Source organism: Nothobranchius furzeri, chromosome 1 (genome assembly GCF_043380555.1).
Source record: "Nothobranchius furzeri strain GRZ-AD chromosome 1, NfurGRZ-RIMD1, whole genome shotgun sequence".
NCBI classification, from domain to species: domain Eukaryota; kingdom Metazoa; phylum Chordata; class Actinopteri; order Cyprinodontiformes; family Nothobranchiidae; genus Nothobranchius; species Nothobranchius furzeri.
In genome coordinates, this window is record NC_091741.1 from 92,173,271 (window position 1) to 92,192,631 (window position 19,361).

At 44.4% G+C, this 19,361-nt stretch overlaps 1 protein-coding gene across 1 annotated transcript in view; it reads left to right on the plus strand.

Annotated features, from left to right (window-relative positions):
• The window catches only part of dock2-like (dedicator of cytokinesis protein 2), a 175,592-nt gene that overhangs the window by 25,348 nt on the left and 130,883 nt on the right, over positions 1-19,361 (plus strand). The window contains exons 21-23 of the mRNA XM_054739089.2: positions 6,664-6,798; positions 18,157-18,265; positions 18,624-18,694. Coding sequence (XP_054595064.2) covers positions 6,664-6,798; positions 18,157-18,265; positions 18,624-18,694 — 315 coding nt within the window. The remainder of the gene's footprint in view (positions 1-6,663; positions 6,799-18,156; positions 18,266-18,623; positions 18,695-19,361) is intronic.

Below are 19,361 nucleotides of genomic sequence, written 5' to 3' on the forward strand. Positions count from 1 at the left end.
CCACCGGGACCACCGCCGGAGCAGGAGGGTTGTGGCGTCGTCGGCGTGGTTTTCCTTGGCTCAGCTGAGGTATGGAGAGGACACTGGCAGGAATTGAGGAGGAATGACAGCCCACCGGAGAGTAAGTGGTGGCGCTGTCAGGACCTGGTGAGGGTGTGGCGGTGTAACCCATCTGAGATGCTGAGGTGGCATGAGCGACTAGTGGAGGAGGATCTAGGCCAAAAGTGCGGAGGAGCAATGCAGCAAAGTCCCAAAACGACACCGCCCTAAGATCCTCTATGTCAAAGTGGTCAACAACCCACTGCAAGGCCTTACCCCTCAACCAAAGCACCATATACGACACCTTGTCAAACTCTGAGGATTTCAAGTCCAAACAACGGGCACAGTTCCGAATGAACTCCACACAAAGGTCTGGATCACCATCGTAATAGATCTCCTGTGTACCTGGAGTTCCCGCTGGGTCCTGTGTGGGTCGGTCCATTCTGTCAGGATTTGATGTGGCAGGAGGTTAGGACCCAAGATGCAGAACCCCAGATGAACGAGGCAGGAGGTGGATGATGAAAATAAAATCCTTTATTAGGAGTAGTCCAAGAAGCAGGGAGCCCAAACCAAAAAATCCAAAAATCTAAAATGAGTAATCAAAAACTTCAGAGAACTAGAAACACTGGAAAACACTGGAATCACTAGAAGCTAGGAACAGGAACGAGACGAGGCTGACAAGAACAACAAGCAAACATTAATGGACCGACAAGAACACAGAGACAAGGAGGGCTTATATAGACAGGGAGGAGCAATTAGGGAAACAGGAAGCAGGTGTGTGGAGTGAGGCTGGAGGGAAGGCAGGTGACAACAATTATCTGGATGGGGAAGAGAACCAGTGGAGGGCAGATAAACCTAACACTATGTAAAACACAAAACTAAACCTAAAGACTAAGGGAAGAACTCACACAAACACATACACATACTGAGACACACAAACTATGAACTGGGGAACAAGAGGCTGTGGCTATAACTTAAGACACACAACAGAGATGCAGACAAAGGACACATGAGGGCGCTAAGAGAACACAAAAGGGAATCCAGAGAGGGATGGAGAAACATTAGGAGACACATGGGGAAAGACGCAGACAAAGGACACATGAGGGCGCCATGAAACACAAAAGGAGAACCTGGAGTGGGAACTGGAGGGCTAGGGAACAAAGGGACACAGAACATGACAAACAATCCAACCTGTTACATGTGTCTTTTTTAGAGTTGTCTTGTATTTGCACAGTTTTACATAAAGAACCAGAAAATCCTGTAAACAACGTCATTTTTATTCACATTCAGATACACTTTATTATTCTCTGAGGAGAAATTGTTTGCTAACAGTGCTCCATCAGAAGGACATAGAAGTTAGATATAACACATGATAAAGATAGAAAAACATTGGCGGGAACATCAATAATGATTATTTTACAGGGAAATATAGAGAAAAAAACAGTTACGTTTTGAATTATAACAGAAAGGAGTCTGATGGCCACAGGCTGGATTGATTTCCTGTGACAGTGAGTGTGGGCTTGTGGTGAAATGAGTCTGCCACTAAATGAATGTCTGCAGCTTCAACACAAACACACATTGACAGACTAAATTGTGAAATTGTTAACAATTTTAATTTTTATTTGGTCTGACTAGTTTTGCTGCTTTTGACGAAAGTGGCAGTAAATTGATGATATTTTAGAATGATTCCGAGTAAAAGCAGCAAAAACAAACGACTCATAACTCAAGTTGTTTATGCTGAATAAAAATAGATCACAGTTGATTTGATTGAAAAACAACATATTGAAATGACTAAAATGACAAAATTGGTGTGTTTTTGTGTAGCCTGGCCTGCCAGACTCCTCCTCTGTTTAATTCTGCACAGAGAAAGGGTCTGGGAACTCTCCAAAATTCATATAACCCCACCCCCTGAGATTTCTAACCAAGCCAATCAGCGCTGAGTGGCGTACTGTCATGTCGGGCTGCAGTCTTTGAACCCACATGAAAGAATCATTCGCAGAGACAGAGGTAAGTAAAATAAAAAAAAAAGTTTTATTATAAGAAAATTAACCAGGACAAAAAGCACTGATCCAAAACGGGCCCGGTGAAGTATTCTCATTCTAAAACAGAAGATAAAATGAATACTGAGAACCAAGAAAACACCGTGGAGTTATGGTGATAAAGTCTTACTGTGTAAAGTGGGGGGTTGAGCAGAGGAGGGAGGCAAGTCAGGTCTGAACCGAGGATGGTCTGGTGGTGAGGAGTAGTAGGCAGTAGAGTAATCCAGGACAGGTGAGCGGCGGAGAGCGGGAGTCCAGAGGAGTTTGAGTGGTGTTGGGTAATATCCACTTCAGGCAGCAGGAAGCAGAGGCAAGAATCCAGGGCTGGTACTGGAGCAGACAAGGAGGAAAAAACTGAGCACAAGGGAAAAAGAAACATGAGGCCAGATTCAAACAGGAGCGAGGAGAGCTAGAGTACCCAACAATAGAGTATCAACCGGCGCTGAAGTGTGGCAACACCGCTCCTTATATCCTCTGGCCTGGTTGATGGTAATCAGCTGCAGCTGTGGCTCTCCAACCTGCTCACCTGCAAACACTTAAGAGCACAGCAGCTGAGAAAAAGCAGAGCCATGACAGTACACCCCCCCCCCCCCAAGGGACGCCACTTGGCGGCCGAGCAGAGGAGGAGGAGCCAAAATCCCTGATGAGGGAGACGTTGTCGATCCACGACCCCGGAATCCACTGGCGATGCTTGGGGCCATACCCCTCCCAGTCAACCAGGTTCTGACGACCACAACCCCGGGGACAAACATCCAAGATCCTCCGAACCCGGTAACCGAGACCGCCATCAGAGAGGCGAACCGGAGGAGGGGGATCCACAGGGGGACACAGGGGACTGGACACAGCGGGCTTGAGCAGGGACACGTGGAACACGGGGTGGATCTTCAAGGATGCCGGTACGGACAGACGGGCAAATACTGGACTGACGACCTCAGCGATGGTTTAGGGACCAATATACCGAGGAGAGAGCTTCCTGTTGGAGTTCCTAAGGTCAGTGTCTCGGGTGGACAGCCATACCTGCTGACCAGGAGCATAGGTGGGAGCAGGGCGTCTACTTCTATCAGCCAGACGGCGGTTGCAGTCAGCAGTCCGCTGAAGGGCAGCCTGGGTCTGGTTCCAGGTGCGCCGAGCGCGGCAGATGAACTGAGGTGTGGTGGCTGGAGGGTCAGAGTCAGAGGGAAACAGAGGTGGTTGATAACCAAGGGAAATCTTAAATGGTGACTGACCTGTAGCAGAGGAAACATGGGAGTTGTCGGCGTATTCGATCCATGCGAGCTGGCTGCTCCATCCAGAGGGACTGGAAGAGCAGACACATCTTAACATGGCCTACAACTCTTGGTTCATCCGCTCACACTGGCCATTAGTCTGGGGGTGGAAACCTGAACTCAGGGCGACCCGGGCTCCCAGACGGGTGGCGAACTCCTTCCACACCCGAGAGACAAACTGTGGGCCACAGTCCGAAAGGATCTCAGAGGGGACCCCGTGTAGGCAGAAAACATGTTTGATAAGCAAGTTGGCAGTCTCAGCGGAGGTAGGGAGGCGTTTAAGGGGAACCAGGTGGCATCACTTGGAAAAGCAGTCAACAATGGTGAGGATAGAATTGAAACCCTGGGAGACCGGCAAACCTGTGACAAAGTCCAGAGCCAGATGAGACCAGGGGTGTGACGGAACCAGTAGGGGACAGAGGAGACCACAAGGTGGCTGATTGGTTGTCTTACTCCTGGCACAGACCTGACAAGCACTAATGTACTCCTTAATGTCCTTGTAGAGCGACAGCCACCAGAACGTTCTCCGTATGAGGGCTAGCGTCCTTTCTACGCCTGGGTGGATGGAGAACTTGGAAGCGTGAGCCCATTTAATCAGGGAGCCGCGAACAGAGGCAGGAACATAGGTGCGGTTAGGAGGACCCGTACCTGGGTCTGGGTCAGTCTGCTGGGCCTCCAGCGCTTTGGTGGTAATGTCCCAGGTAATGGCGCCAACAACGCAAGAGGGGGAAAGGATGGTGGTGGGCTCAACCTCCTTGTCCGAGGCGTATTGTCGGGACAGAGCATCAGGTTTAGTGTTCTTGGTTCCGGGTCGGAAAGAGATAACGAAGTTGAAGCGGGAGAAGAACAGGGACCATCGGGACTGGCGAGGATTGGGTCTCTTGGCCTCCTTTAGATACGCCAAGTTTTTATGATCAGTCCATATTATGATGGGATGCTCCGCCCCCTCGAGCCAATGACGCCTCTCCTCCAAGGCCAACTTTATGGCCAGTAACTCGCGATCCCCCACATCATAATTTTGTTCAGCTGCGGAGAAGCGACGGGAGAAAAAGGCACAGGGATGAAGTGACTAATCAGAGGGGGAGAATTGGGACAATACTTTTTTTGACTACAGCTAAAAAACTACAGCATCGCAGACGTCGCACACAGCAACGCTCAGTTTCTCAGAAACAATGAAGGCAGCGGCAGAGTTTGCTGTGGTTCTTTCCTCTGTTCTAAATGACTTGAATATCTTTAAAATCACAACAAGTAGAAGCGCTTAAAGACTTCTTAAAAAAAAGGTGTTTGCGCTGTCGCCAGATGCCTTTTTTTTTACTACAGCTATAAAACTACAGCGTCGCGTGGTGCAGTCGGCATTTCCGTTTGTTTTCTGATTGGTTATTTTTGAGCTAGCTTGTCCCGCCCCTCATGTGCCTCTCTGCCTTTGTGTGACCAGACTCTATCTCTGTGTAGAGTTAAACAGAGGAAGAGTCCGGCAGGCCAGGCTAGTGTGTGTGTGTGTGTGTGTGTGTGTGTGTGTGTGTGTGTGTGTGTGTGTGTGTGATGTTCTATTCTTAGTGATAGCTTCAGATGGTTTTAAAAGGGTTTCTGTAAAAAAGCCAGGATATGAAGCTTTTTGAAAAAAAATTGAGATTAGTTTGGGCTGGATTGATAAGCTAATGGCTAGTCTAAATGAGTTCAAGACCAGCATGGAATGAGGGAGTCTTAAAACAACAAAAACATCAAAAACATCATAGTGAATATTGTTTTACAGCTGGTTGCATTTCCATCAATGTCACTTTTACACTTTTATTTACATAGAATTTGGTGGATATTTGCTAGCACAAATAGCGGCAGCAGCTAGGTGTAGCAGTTCTGATGCAGCCTGGGAAACCGTGTAATGAGGATGCAAAAGTGTACAATAAAGAATATTTGCATTAACAGCTATGACATTTTTTAAATGAGCATTTTGAGAAAACAGTGATCCACTTCATACTGACTTCATTGTAACTAGCTGTTAGCTTGTCAGTGTAGTCAGATACTAACTGTAACCAATGTAAAACACCTCAGACGATTGGATTGAGTAAAGAATCTTTAGCAGAGATGCCTTGCAGTCATTCCTATGATCTATCAGATTCTTTAAGAGTGAAGATGACCTTTCTCAAGTCCTTCAAAGTGCTTCTTTCATTGACTTGTGATAAATCTGTCAATGATTTTTTTTTTAAATGCCGAGCAAAAGATTATTTTACGACACTTGGTGTGTGCAATAACCTTTGGAGCTCTTGATGGAACAAGATTACAGTTTGAATCTTTATCCCTAAACCCATCTGCTTCTGCATCTCTGATCATCTCACATCATTGGACAGTGTTCACCACACAACATGTCTTTTTCTCTGACAAAGTTTAAAATAAGTTTGAACATATTGTGAAGTCCTGCCCTCTTACATCTTCCTCACTCCTGGGATGCTACACCTCGTTTTCTCACCCCACCCCCCCACCCCCCCTACTCTACTTCCTTTACTCGTCCTATCTCTGCATCACAACTCCATCCTTTTCCCGGGCTTGTGTATTAGTGTTCACCCTGTTTAAGAGGGTCGCTGCAGCTTATTGCCTGTAAGCTAAGAGGCTGTTATGTAAAAGTCTTTAATTCCCTCTCACTACATTTTAAACTGCTCTCAGTAAGAATAAATCCCCCTGTGCTTGCCTTTAGGTCAAGCATCTAAACAAAGCAAATGGATGACTAATCATTCGGGGAAACCCTGAAGACGGGCAGGCAGGATGGAAGCTTGTTTTCAAATATTATTTTTATTAATTAGATCGGGTACTTGTTAACTGATCTAGTAGGTGATTCTCTTTTTTGCCACTTAGTGCATCAAGTTCTAACTTTGCCACAAGCTGCTGAAACAGAGAACAGGGGAGTCACGGTCACAAACTGCAGCTGCTTTGACACACTGAAGTATTTACGTGTGAAACTAAAGACACCTGTGGGGTGAGCATTTGTTGAAAAGTAATCCCCCCCCGCATAAAACATATGAGTGCAAATAAAAATGTCTGCGAGAGTGACAGGTACATCTGTGGGAAGCACTATCTGGCTGTTCTTCCTGAGCCCTGAGCCTACCTTTCTTGTGTTCATCTGCTCTCACTCTGCTGCACATCATCTTTCTGCTTTGTGGAAGTGAAACATTCAGTCAGCGATTAACTTTCCAACCTATGGGGGATGTCGTGGAATAAACGAAGAATCTGTCTCAGTGGTTTTGGTTCACTTGTTATATTTCTTAGCTTTCTGTCTCTCTCCATTTTTATGCTTAAATGTTTTTTTTTGTCTGTGATGGTCCCACCAGAAAGCTGATGTTGGTGCTGAAGAGGTACCTGGATGTGTCCAGCCGAGGGGAACAGTGCGAGCCCATCCTCAGAACCCTCAAAGCCCTCGAGTACATTTTCAAGTTCATTGTTCGTTCCCGCATGCTCTACTCCCAGTAAGTAGAATGGTTCCTATCATCTGCTCATTATGATAATCCTTTGTTTTCAACAACAGACATGGAGATCACTGAAGGTGCACAGAACCCGGTGACTTTGCATTGCATTGTGTTTGACAGCTCTGTGAGAGGAGCCCGCTGATAACAGCACTAATGTTGCTAATCAGCATCGATGATGAAGTGCAGGGACCAAATGAGAGTTAATGTCAGAGCAGGACTGCTGAACTACAAGCAGCTGGCTGTGCTGTGGGAGCTTCAGTGCAGAGATGAACGCCAGCATGCAAAGATGTAGAAAAGGTTTGCAGTCACAGATCTGCCTTCAACAGGTTAATGAGGTGAATTTTTACTTAAATGTTTAACCAATTAAGACACATTTGAAACTCAAAACCTTTCTAACTGTTAAAAATACTTAAAATGTAAATTGATGCTCAAATAATAGCTTCAGTACAAACTCGTGTTCACTAAGTAAGGATAATTGAATCGATCTGAAAAGTATTTTGTTATTATCATTTGTTAATTCATTAAAATTATGAAACTCAAAGAAGTGATATCAAACATTCTGCAGGTGGCAGTCCACCTGGGTGGAACCCAGGAAACATATGTTTGTATTGGTCAGCTTCAACTAAAGCTGCTGGGGCCTGAAAGGTCAGAGGTCACTACGAATTTCAGTTAAGCCTGATTGCTACTTCTCCGTGAGCTCCGCAACAAAGAGACGCACATGGACTATCTGTAAGGTTTTTATATTCGAACAACTTTTCAGGCAGCGGAGTGTTGCAAAGCAATCCCCCGCCAGGACAACAGAGGGCGTAGCAGTGTTACGTGGTATCCTGCTACCATAACACTCATGTATTTGGTTCAAGATAGTCCATCCATCCGTCTTCTGAACCCGCGTTGTCCACATGGGGTCGTGGGGGGGGGGGCTGCTGCTATCTCCAGCAGTCAACGGGCAATTAGGCGGGGTACACCCTGGACAGAGAGCCAGTCCATCGCAGAGCAGCACAGAGACACAGAGACTCACACACAGACCAATCAACCTAACAGTCATGTTTTTGGACGGTGGGAGGAAGCCGGAATACCCGGAGAGAACCCATGCATGCACAGGGAGAACACGCAAACTCCATGCAGAAAGATCCCAGGCCGGGAATCAAACCCAGGATCTTCTCGCTGCAAGGCAACAGCTCTAACCACTGCCCACTGCGCAGCCGGTTCAAGATAGTTTATTTACTAATATGCTTATATATTTTAGAGACTTTATAACACGGAGTAATTAGTCCTTCATTCTCCTCCACCTCTTCATGCTGTCGCCACCTCCAAACACACATTTCCCGTCGTTTCCGTTCACGTTTGCTCCATATTTTGTACTCCTTCACTCACAGATGAAAAGGTTTCATATATCTGGACTTTTTCCGTGATGCATTTTTCAATCTGTTCTGGGTCTGCCACTAAATATCTGTTTACAGAGCGGCAGCGGTGCTGGTGACAAATATACAGGAAGCAGCGTCCTGACCAATCACAAGCTTGAGGTCTCTTTCACTTTTGACAGATGTTTAAAGTTTTGAGCTTGTCTCTGTCGCCCTCTGTGAACCTGTCGGAGAGCCCTTGCACGGACGCATAATGGCGTTGCGTGTCTCCGCACCAACGCAGACAGAGGAGTATAAATCAGGCTTTAGTAGGTTTCTGTTGCTACAGGGGTGTGCATGAGAACCAAGTGCATACATGTTTCCAGGAGCTAACTTCCTGTTATTTAGTAAATTTATTTGAAACCCTACAAAGCCACCTGTTTCCTTCTGAAGCCAGTTAGTTTTTGACAAGGCCACAGCCAATCAGATTCAACTTTGCTGCTTTGTGGACAGGACACTGTAGTGAGCTTTCCCGAGCTGAGGCTGATTAGTAGACATACATCATTGGCAGGACTAGCAGACTCAAAGATAACCCATCAGAAAAAAAAAACAGACTGTTCCGCAAGACGCTGTAGTTTTTTAGCTGTAGTCAAAAATGGTGTCTGGCGACGGCACAAACATGTTTCTTCAGAAGAAAGGCTTTTAGCACTTCTAGTTTTTGGGGTTTTAAAGACATTCAAGTCATGTGCTGGACGAGAGTCACTGCGTCGGGGCAGTCTTTCCAGATCTAAAGAAAGCTTTCGGCTCAGTTAACTATCGCATGCTATTATCCAGGCTGACTCACTTTAACATCTCCAACCGAGCTCTTCAATGGTTTGCCTCCTACCTAAGTAAACGTAAACAGTATGTGGCCTTAGATGGAACAAAATCCACACATCTGGACTGCGAGACCGGCGTTCCCCAACGATCGGTTCTTGGACCAATATTATTCTCTCTCTTCATCAAGAACCTACCTGACGTCTGCAAAAAAGTCTACACCTCTAATGCATGCGGACGATGCCGTCATATACCTGCAAGCTAACAACATCAAACAGGCTGGTAATGACCTAACAGTGGCTCTATCATTAATCTACGACTGGTTAAATGAATCTTGTCTCCTACTAAACACCTCCAAAACCGTTAGCATGTACTTCACAAAACGTTGTTTAAAACAACAAAAATCAAATGCATTTCTAAAGGGGTACAACTTGAGCTAGCACCAAAGGTCAAATACCTCGGGGTCACCCTAGACCCAGCGTTAACCTTCAAAAGCCACATAAGAAAAGTAACCCAGATGCTCAAGTTCAATAATGAAAACTTTAACCACATCAAGAACAATCTAGACACAAAGACTGCCAAAATCTACTTTCACGCGATGATCAGCTCCCACTTAGAATACGGCCTGACAACTTGGTCGTTCAACTGCTCAACTACACTAAAACCGGTCATAACGCAATACAAAAGAAGCCTAAAGCTGCTTGATAAAACCCCCAAGGCTCACCACCGTTGTCACGTGTTGAAAAAGCATAAACTCCTCAACGAATAAATGAATAAACATAAACATAAACAACCTAGACAATCTAATCAAACTCAAAAACTTGTGTCTAACATACAAGGTACTACACTCTCTCACCCCACCTCCGCTAAGCGACTTTATCAGATGCAGTGGCACCTCAAAAAGAGTCACCAGTGCATCATCACGTGGGGACTTAGTGATCCCCCCCAGAAAAAAAACATTTGGACGGAAAGTCTTCTCAGTGCAGGGTGGCCACACAGGTGTGTGTGTGTGTGTGTGTGTGTGTGTGTGTGTGTGTGTGTGTGTGTGTGTGTGTGTGTGTGTGTGACGTACACTGCTCAACGCTGATTGGCTTAATTGGAATTCTCAGGGGGTGGGGTTAATTAAATAGAAGAGTTCCCAGACCTATGTTTCCCATAAGAAAGCAGCTTTGCAACTGAGGATTTTTGGTTTGTGCTAAATCTTTCCATGTGAAAACAAATTTTTCAAATAGTAAAAAAGAAAAATTTTAAATATCCATCCATCCATATTTTTAATATAGGGCTATTTTAATTTTATGTATCATGTGTTTTATTTTTTTATTTTTCTTTGCTGTTTTCTGTTTAGTCAATTGTTTAAATGTATTTTCTGTACAGCACTTTGTTCCTGTGCTGGGTCTTTTAAAGTGCTTTATAAATAAAACTGGATTGGATTGGATAGGTCTTCTGCCACATGGACATGCCCAGAAAACCGCACCGGGGGGGCGTCCAGGAGGCATCGTAACCAGATGCCTGAGCCACCTCAACTGGCTCCTCTCGATGTGAAGTAGCAGCAGGTCTACTCCTTGCCCCTCCCAGATGACCGAGCTTCTCGCCCTATCTCGAAGGGGGAGCCCAGCCACCCTGCAGAGAAAACTCATTTTGACTGCTTGAATCCACAATTTCATTTTGATCACTACCTAAAGCTCACGACCATGGGTGAGGGTTGGAATGTAGATTGACCGGTAAATCGAGAGCTTTGTTTGTTCATTCATTCAGCACATTTCCATTTTGCTTGTGAACGTCCAATCAGCGATAACAAACATGTCCTGCCATCATGAGACATGAAATGCATGCATCTACTGTTCAGCCTGCAGCTAAAGCCCACCTGATTCCACCCACAGCCAATGAGATTCAAACAAGCCGTTTTTCTAGCTGAGCCTGACCAATAGGGATGCCTCTCACATGTTTTATCATTGCATGCAAACCCATGTCCTGCAAAAAAGGAATGTATGTGAAATTATTTAAATGTTGCATTTATTCAGCCTCTCAGACTCACGGTAGTTTATTTGTCTTGTCTATAGACTGTTAGGGTTAACATTTACTAAAGCCTGCCTGTTTTTCTCATAATGGATCTCAGTGCTCATAGGTTTAAAGTATTATTGGACTTTTTTTTTAGAAAACATGATGTGAATTTCACGAAATTACTACACCAAATGTTTTTAAAATAACCCTAAAGTAACCCGATTATTCAGGTTGGTATAAGAGCATTTTGTTCATGTGATGAGACTCGAAGTTTGTGGGTAAATTTGGTTAAAACTACAGGAGTTACGTGAGCAGTTTCAAGTAATATTGGAACAATTAGAAAACTCCTAGATCTTCCTATCCACTAATGTAGTGACATGTAGGAAAACTGTGAGGTTTTAGCTCAGTGTGTGATTCTGTTCAGTGCTTTTACACTCCTCTGTTAGTGGACTGGCTGAGTTTCAGATGCCATCCTTTGTATATTTCTGCTGTTCTGTTCTCTCCTACATGCTCCATGTGTGGAGCTCCGTTATCATCACTATCAAGACGAGCAGTCATTAATTTTTATATAGCTGTCCTTAAAGGTTTATTAGAATTCCGGTTAGAACGGTTTAATGCTCATGCAAACTGCATTGGGGATTTGGGATATTTACTTTAAATGCACCCTTTAAATAGTTTGTGCCCTTTTTTCTCCTTTTCTCTCCTTTTTGCCCTTCATGCTCATGTATAAAAGCTGTAACTACTTCTGATTAGGTCACCACCTACCCTGTTCTGCATTCCCCTTGTTGTTATTCTCCTCTTGTTCTTTAGATTTTCTGCCCTCTTGCTCCCCTGCCTTTCTCTTTTCCTCCCTTCACTCCATCTTAGCATTAGGATGAATGGTTCAGAATAATATGTCACTGATGCAAAATCAGTTGTGCATACTTGATCAGACTGCTCTTTTTGCTCAAATAAAAGTAGCAAGCTTTATAATATCAACAGTTTTTTTTAATCATTTCAACCTTTTCAAATTAAATAAAAGCCCCTAAAACAAGGGTCACTAGTTCCAGTCCTTGAGGACTACCATCCTAAAAGTTTTACAACTTTCCTGCTCCAGCACATTTGAAGTAAAATATTTCATCACCTCCTTATTGTGTTGAGTCCTACAGAAGACTGTTAATTACTAATTTGTTTTAATCAGGTACGTTGGAGCACATAAATGGCTAAAAACTGCAGCAAGGTAGCCCATGTGGACTAAAATTGGTGAACCCTGCTGCTAAGGGTTTGCATACATAAAACACCTGAAAAACAATTAGGTATAGCATATTTCAAGAACATACTCATTGTTGTGTTTTAATCATTTTATTGACTGGTTAAAGCGAAGGTCCCTGACTGCTCCTCAGCAGCTGTTGCCATGGGCAATTTGTTTTCAGGTTGTCCATCTGTACATCAGTTTTCCAGTCAGGAACAGAAGGGAAGGTTTAGACCATTTTTCATACTTGGCTAGTTCCTGAAGCTTGGTTTGTGCTTCTGCGTCAGCTCCACGAGGGAGAGACACACACGGATTGACGGAAGCGCTTTGCCTTCAGACTTCTCCAGCTCCTCGGGAGTGTTGCAAAGCAACTCCCTGCCAGGACAACAGAGGGCGTAGCGCTGCTCTGGGGTATCCTGTCATGTACCCTGTCCAAGACGGTGCATTTATTTGTGTTTATATTGTGTTTATGTATTTCAGAGACTTTTTAACACAGACAAATTTCTCCCTCATTCTCCTCCACCTCTTCATGCGCTCATCACCTCTAAACCCACGTTTCCCATCATTTCTGTCCACAAGTAAAACACTTGCTGCCTATCGGTGAATAAACGTTCATATTTTTGAAGAGTTTTTCCGTGAGGTATTCTTCCATCTGCTCCGTGTTTGCCACTAGATATCTTTGTTTTTGAGGGCGCAATGGTGGTTCTGTTGACGAAAGCAGCGTCCTGACCAATCACAAGCTTGCGTTCTCCATCTCGTTCGACGGATGTTCAGAAAAGTGGACTCGACTTCGTCCATCGTTGCGAGCCTGATGGAGAGGCCTCGCAAGGACAGATAATGGCCTTGTGTGTCTTTGCACCGATGCAGATGCAGAAGCATAAACTAAGCTTGAGTTGGTCTCGGGTGCTCAGCTGTTAAATCCTCATCATTCTGCTAGGCCTGTTCTGCCAGCTTAAAGAAGGCCTATGATAAAAATATTGTAGCAGAATCCATGTTTTAAATCTCAGATTAGAATTTTAATTGCTAAACATGCAGAACCTGTCTCGTTCCTGTCCCTTTTTTAAAATGTTGCTATTGCCAAAAATTACTTATTTGAATGATTTTTTTTTTTGCACTGCTGTTTCCCGCATCCACTGCCAACCACTTTAATAGGGACACCTGTTTAGCTGCTTGTTAACAAAAATAACTAATCAGGCAGTCGTGTGCCAACTAAATTTCTGTCATTTAGAAATGGAGAAAATCACTTGTTGTTGTTTTAAGCTGAGCACAAAGAAATGAGATTTAAGTGACTTTCAATGTGGCATGGTTGTTGGTTCCAGGTACTGGTTTGAGTATTTCACAAATTGCTGATGTGCTGGGATTTTCATCTACAACTGTCTATGGGTTTTAAAAAGAATGATCCAGAAAAGAGAACATATCCAGTGAGCAGCAGTTGTGTGCCTTGCCGGAGGTCTGAGGAGAATGAACAGACTGATTGGAGATGATACAATAGCTTAAATAACCACTGGCTTCAACTGGGGTTTTCAGAACAGCAACTCTGCATGTGGAGGCAGATGGACTACAAAAGCAGATCAGACATGTGTCACTCCTGTAAGCTAAGAACAGGAAACACAAGATAGTAGAACTGGACCATTGAGACTGGAAAAATGTTTCCTGGTCTAGAGACTCTGAGTTTCAGCTGCAGAGTTCAGATGGTTGGGTCAGATTTAGGCATAAGGACGAAAGCGTGGATCCACCCTGCCTTGTATCAAAGCTTCTGCTGGTGGTGTAATGGTGTGGACACATTTTCTTGACCCCCACTGAGCCCCTTAGCACTACCTGAGCCTGGTTTAAACACCACAGCCTACCTGAGTATTGTTGCTGACCATGTCCATCCCTTTATTACCACAGTGGACCCATCTTCTGATGCCTACTTTCAGCAGGACAATGCACCTTGTCACAAAGCTCAGATCACCTCTAACTGGTTTCTAGATCATGACCATGATGAGTTCACTGGACTCCAGTGAACTCCATAGTCACCAGTCAATCCAGTCCACCTTTTAAAGGCTAGTACTAGCATACTGTAGGTGTGCTTATAAATGGCCGGTGAGTGCATAGCTTGTAAACTGCTTCATTTGAGTGTATATGTGTTGCATGAGTCAGCTGACTGATCATTTTAAGACTGACCCTGATACATTCGGATCTCTCCATACCCACTTAAACACAAGAGCGGGCAGATTAGGCAGGACAATGCTCCTGTAATCATAACTATTCCCTGCAAAGAGCCCGGTGATAAAACCTCTGCAGTAGTGCTTAATCTCAAGAAGCGGTCCCAGTACTGCTTACTGTCTAAGCAGAGAGGCCCAGACTTCCCTCTCCCCAGCCACCTGGGCCAGCCCCTCTGGGGGAATCCCAAGGCGTTCCCTGGCCAGCCAAGAGACATAGTCCCTCCAGCGTGTCCTGGGCTTCCCTTCAGGTCTCCTCAGTTGGACGTAGAGGTGCAAATCTTCACTTGTCATTCGATTACGATTATTGGGTCAATGATTCAATTCAATTCGATATCCCGATGCATCACGGTTATTTCATATTGATTTGTTTTCATTGATAAATAGAAGATGTCAGATAATTGCTTATTATTATTATTATTATTATTATTATTATTTTAAATCAAAACGTAATTGACACAAGCTGCCATCCCTCAAAAGCTCTCCATTCACAACAGGTTAGGACAAAACATTTTAAACATTTAAGAAGATTTAACAAAGTAAAACAATCTGTTTCCTCGTTCAACACCACGCCTCAGGCTGAGAAAAACACGCTTTGCAAAAACTCACAAAATCTAAAAAAGTACTGAAAACCTACAGGACACATAATGTAATAATCAGATACATAATGGGTTCATATATGAGTGTTTAATGTCTCTGAGCAGCTCTAGAGTCAAATATTTATGCCACAGTTCAAGGGTGTCAGAAATAACACCAAATGAAATGAATGACTTAGTTTATTATTTCATTTGAACCCAGTGGTTCATTTCTGAAATGTTGGAGAATGAATCAAGTTCTGTTTGATGCAGAAAATAATAAAACATAAAACTAATTCTAAATCCAATAATATCTAAGATGTGTGTTTTATTCTTTCTGATAATAACACCAGCAGAAGGCTGTGGGCTGGATTAGGATTAAATTACCCAGCTGATGGATCTCCTTCACTAACCAGCTAACTACAAACCTTTCCACTAACCTGTCCTGTGTGACCCTCATGTCCATGCTGTCTCTGGAGGAGCAGATAGGAAACAAGATCTCCTGTAAATTAAAATGAACCAAAGCTTCCTCCCAGCTTCTCTTTAAATTGAATATAACACCAGTTTATCATCATGAAACAAAAGAATAAAGTGGAACAAGAACTTCTATCTTCTATTTCTCTCTCCTTTTAACTTTTCTGTGTCCCTAAATAAAAGAGGCAGACGATCACGCTGCAGCTGCCATCATTGACCCCGCCCCCTCCCCAAGACCAGATCTCCCGGCATCACAGCACTCGGTCTGACAGAGCGCTTCGAGGAGGAATAATAATTAAATTATGAAAATAATAATGCGTGTTTGGAGCATTGGTTTGGAGGAGCATCCTCCGATCCTCTCTCTTGTGTGAGCAGACAATGTCTCTCTCTCTCTCTCTCCCTCTCTCAGTTGCTGTGCGAGCGAGCGGAGCGCGCCGCGTGACAACTCGCTCAATTAACATAGTTCACGGTCCAAATCCAACAGAACCGGTTGGGCTGATTCGGTTCCGGTTCGGTCTCAGGTTACAACTCTAGCACTCAGCCATACCACATTAAGGTGGAACCACTTGGTAAATGTGGAGGACACTCACTCTGACGATCTGGATGCTGCGCTGGTGCCGCCGTTAAAAAAACAAAACTACATTCCACTATAATCGATTATGACGTACTCTTCTACGATGCAGAATCGTTTATGTCCGCATCCCGATGCATCGATTATTTGATTATTTTCCTCAGCTCTAGTTGGACGTGCCCGGAAAACCTCACTAAGCTTCTCATTCTATCTCTAAGGAAGAGCCCAGACACCCTGCGGAGGAAACTAATTTTGGTCGCTTCACCCACAATCTCATTGTTTCAGTCACTACCCAAAGCTTGTGACCACAGGTGAGGGTGGTACCGTAGATCGACCAGCTAATCGAGAGCTTCACCTTTCAGCTTAACTCTCTCATCACCATGACACATCTGTTCAACACCCGCATCACTGCAGACACCTATCGACCTTGCATTCCATAGTTTCTCACTTATGAACAAGGCCCGGAGATATTTAAACTCCTCTACTTGGCGCAGGACCTGGAGAAGGCATTGTACCCTTTTCTGACTTTGAGGGACGATCAAACACCTTCTCCAAATCCACAAAACACATCTAGAGTGGATAGGGGAACTTCCACGCACCCTCTAGGACCCCCCTAAGGGCATAGAGCTGGTCCATTGTTCCACAGCCAGGACGAAAACCACATTGCTCCACCTGGATCTGAGGTTCGACTTTCCATATGACCCTCCTCTCTAGAACACCTGAATTTATCAGGGAGGCTCAGGAGTGTGATCCCCTGTAGTTAGAACACACCCTGCAGTCCCCCTTTGCACATAGGGGGACCACCGCCCTGGTCTGCCAGTCCAGTGGAAATGTCATGATATTGCACAGCCCAGAAATCCTGCAGGATGTGATTAGGCCTCCTAATCAGACACCCAAACCACACCAGTGGACTCCATGCAATGTGAGAACAAGACCTCTAAACTTGTCTCCTCCTTCACAAAGGAGGTGGGGCTACGTCTCATCCTGGCTGCTTGATACTTTGCTGTAAACTGCCCAAGCAGACGTGAAAGGTTGTAGCCCAAACATGCCAACAGAACAACATAATCTTCAACAAACAGAGACCTATGCTCAACTTGACTCCTCAAACAGGATCGGAGACAAGGAGCAGTTCTGGTGCCAAGGATACAAACACAGTTCTATTTTTACTGTTAAGAGACTGGAAAGCTCAAATAAGTCCAGGTTGCCCATAGACGTTAGGGGACACAATCTTAAGTTACCTCTAAGTCCACTTTAACATGTGAAGTGGACAACCAAACTCCCATGACTCCTCAGCAGCTCTCAGTCAAAAGTCAGACCTAAATCAGAGGTTTGATAATTAATTGGTCAGAGCGTTCTTTCCAACATCCTGGACAATTCCTCTAAAGGGAAGCTAAACCCTGTGATCCCACAGAAGTTCTCTCTGGTCTCCCTTTATTCTAAACTGGGATCACCTCCCCGAGGCGAACTGGCAATCTGAGAGTTCCGGAGAAGCCCAGAAGGCCGGTGTGCTTCGGGTCATTGTCGGCACCCCCCACCAGAGGATGGAGCAACAGCAATGATCAGCCTCGTCCTACACACCCATAGGAGTTAATACAGAGGGCTCTTCCGACAAAGCCCCCCTCGTTAGAGATGTTCTTTCCCGATAGCAGCCCAAAAGAAGGAGATATTCCAGGGCTGAATTATGATACCAGATTGCCCCCCACCCCCAGTCTGCCACTATCAGTGTCGCCTTCAACTATTTAAACCAAACATTTCTTTTTTAGGACGACATAACTTTAAGAAATACAAACAAAAGCGACTTATATTCTAATCTAAATGTCAACTGATGATTAATTATCTGTTTTTGTATTAATCAGACAAATCCAAAGAATGATCTAAAGTTATTCCTGCGTCTCATGATGAATAAAGCATTCTTGTGTGTAACACTTGATAGTCTTACTGAGAGGCCTTTCCTCTTTTCTACTTGCCTTTCCTCCCACACTCACTCCTATTGATTATTCACCACATTTGTTTGCTTTCCTCCTTCTTACCTCTTAAGAAGGTTTGTTGTTGTTAATCATCTCACGTGTTGTGTTCTGGCATTCTCTCTTTTGTGTGAGACCCTGTTTTCCTGTTGCATATCTACACATTTTTTCTGTCTTCTCAGGCTCTATGAGGGAAAAGAGCAAACAGAGTTTGAGGACTCGCTGAAGCAGCTTTTTGAGTCCATCAACAACCTGATGAGATCAGACTTCACCACCACGCTGCTGCTCAGGGTAATTGTGCATCCCATAGAATCTCATTTCTTCATCTGTAGATTCTTCTTGTCTTGATTCTTATTAAACATATCATTTAGTTTTTCAATGTTTCTTTTCTGTTTCTTTTTTTACCTCCTGACCTCATTGGTATTCTGCTGCATAATTGTCCTTTTTTCACTCCGACAAAAGCAGATCTTCAAACAGATCCAGTCACAAAAAAAAAAAAAATCAAGAGCAGCGAAGCAGCCTATAGTGAAAAATGAGATAGATCTCTTCTCAGACTTGTGAAGAAAACCGATTGATGGCAAAGTCACCTTCCACCGGGGTTTCAGGCAGCAATTTTAACAGTGTGTGTTTGTTGTGTGTGTGTCATCAGGTTGCTGCTCTGAAGTACCTGCCAACAGTCTTACATGATGTTGAGAAAGTATTTGATGCCAAACTCCTCAGGTTGGTTTATCCTTTAGAAAGGGCTTACAAGCACACACACACACACACACACACACACACACACACACACACACACACACACACACACACACACACACACACACACACACACACACACACACACACACACACACACACACCCCTCATCTTTGGTGTCATTCAGGTGCAGAGGGGAAATGTGAAGAACTCTCACTTCAAGTTCTTCTTGGCTTTTGTTCAGTGACCTGCATTATGTTATCTCCCACACATTCCGCAGTGGGTAAACTTCATATTTATGCTTTTACCAGGTGATAGAAACTCATCAAACCGACACAGAGACAAGAACAAAAGAGCTTTCTGCTTCTCTGTGCACTTCAGAGAAAAATGACAGTTTTCCCCAAATCATAAGGGCAGCAGTAGCTCAACAGGTTGAGCGGGTTGTCCAGTAATCGGAAGGTTGCAGGTTCGATCCTGGCTCCGGACAGAGAATTCTGCTGTTGTGTCCTTGGGCAAGACACTTAACCCACCTTGCCTGCTGGTGGTGGTCGGAGGGACTGGTGGCGCCTGTTCTCGGCAGCTTTGCCTCTGTCAGTGCGCCCCAGGGCAGCTGTGGCTACATTGTAGCTCATCACCATCAGTGTGTGAATGTGTGTGTGAATAGATGAATAATACCTCTGAACTTAAAAGT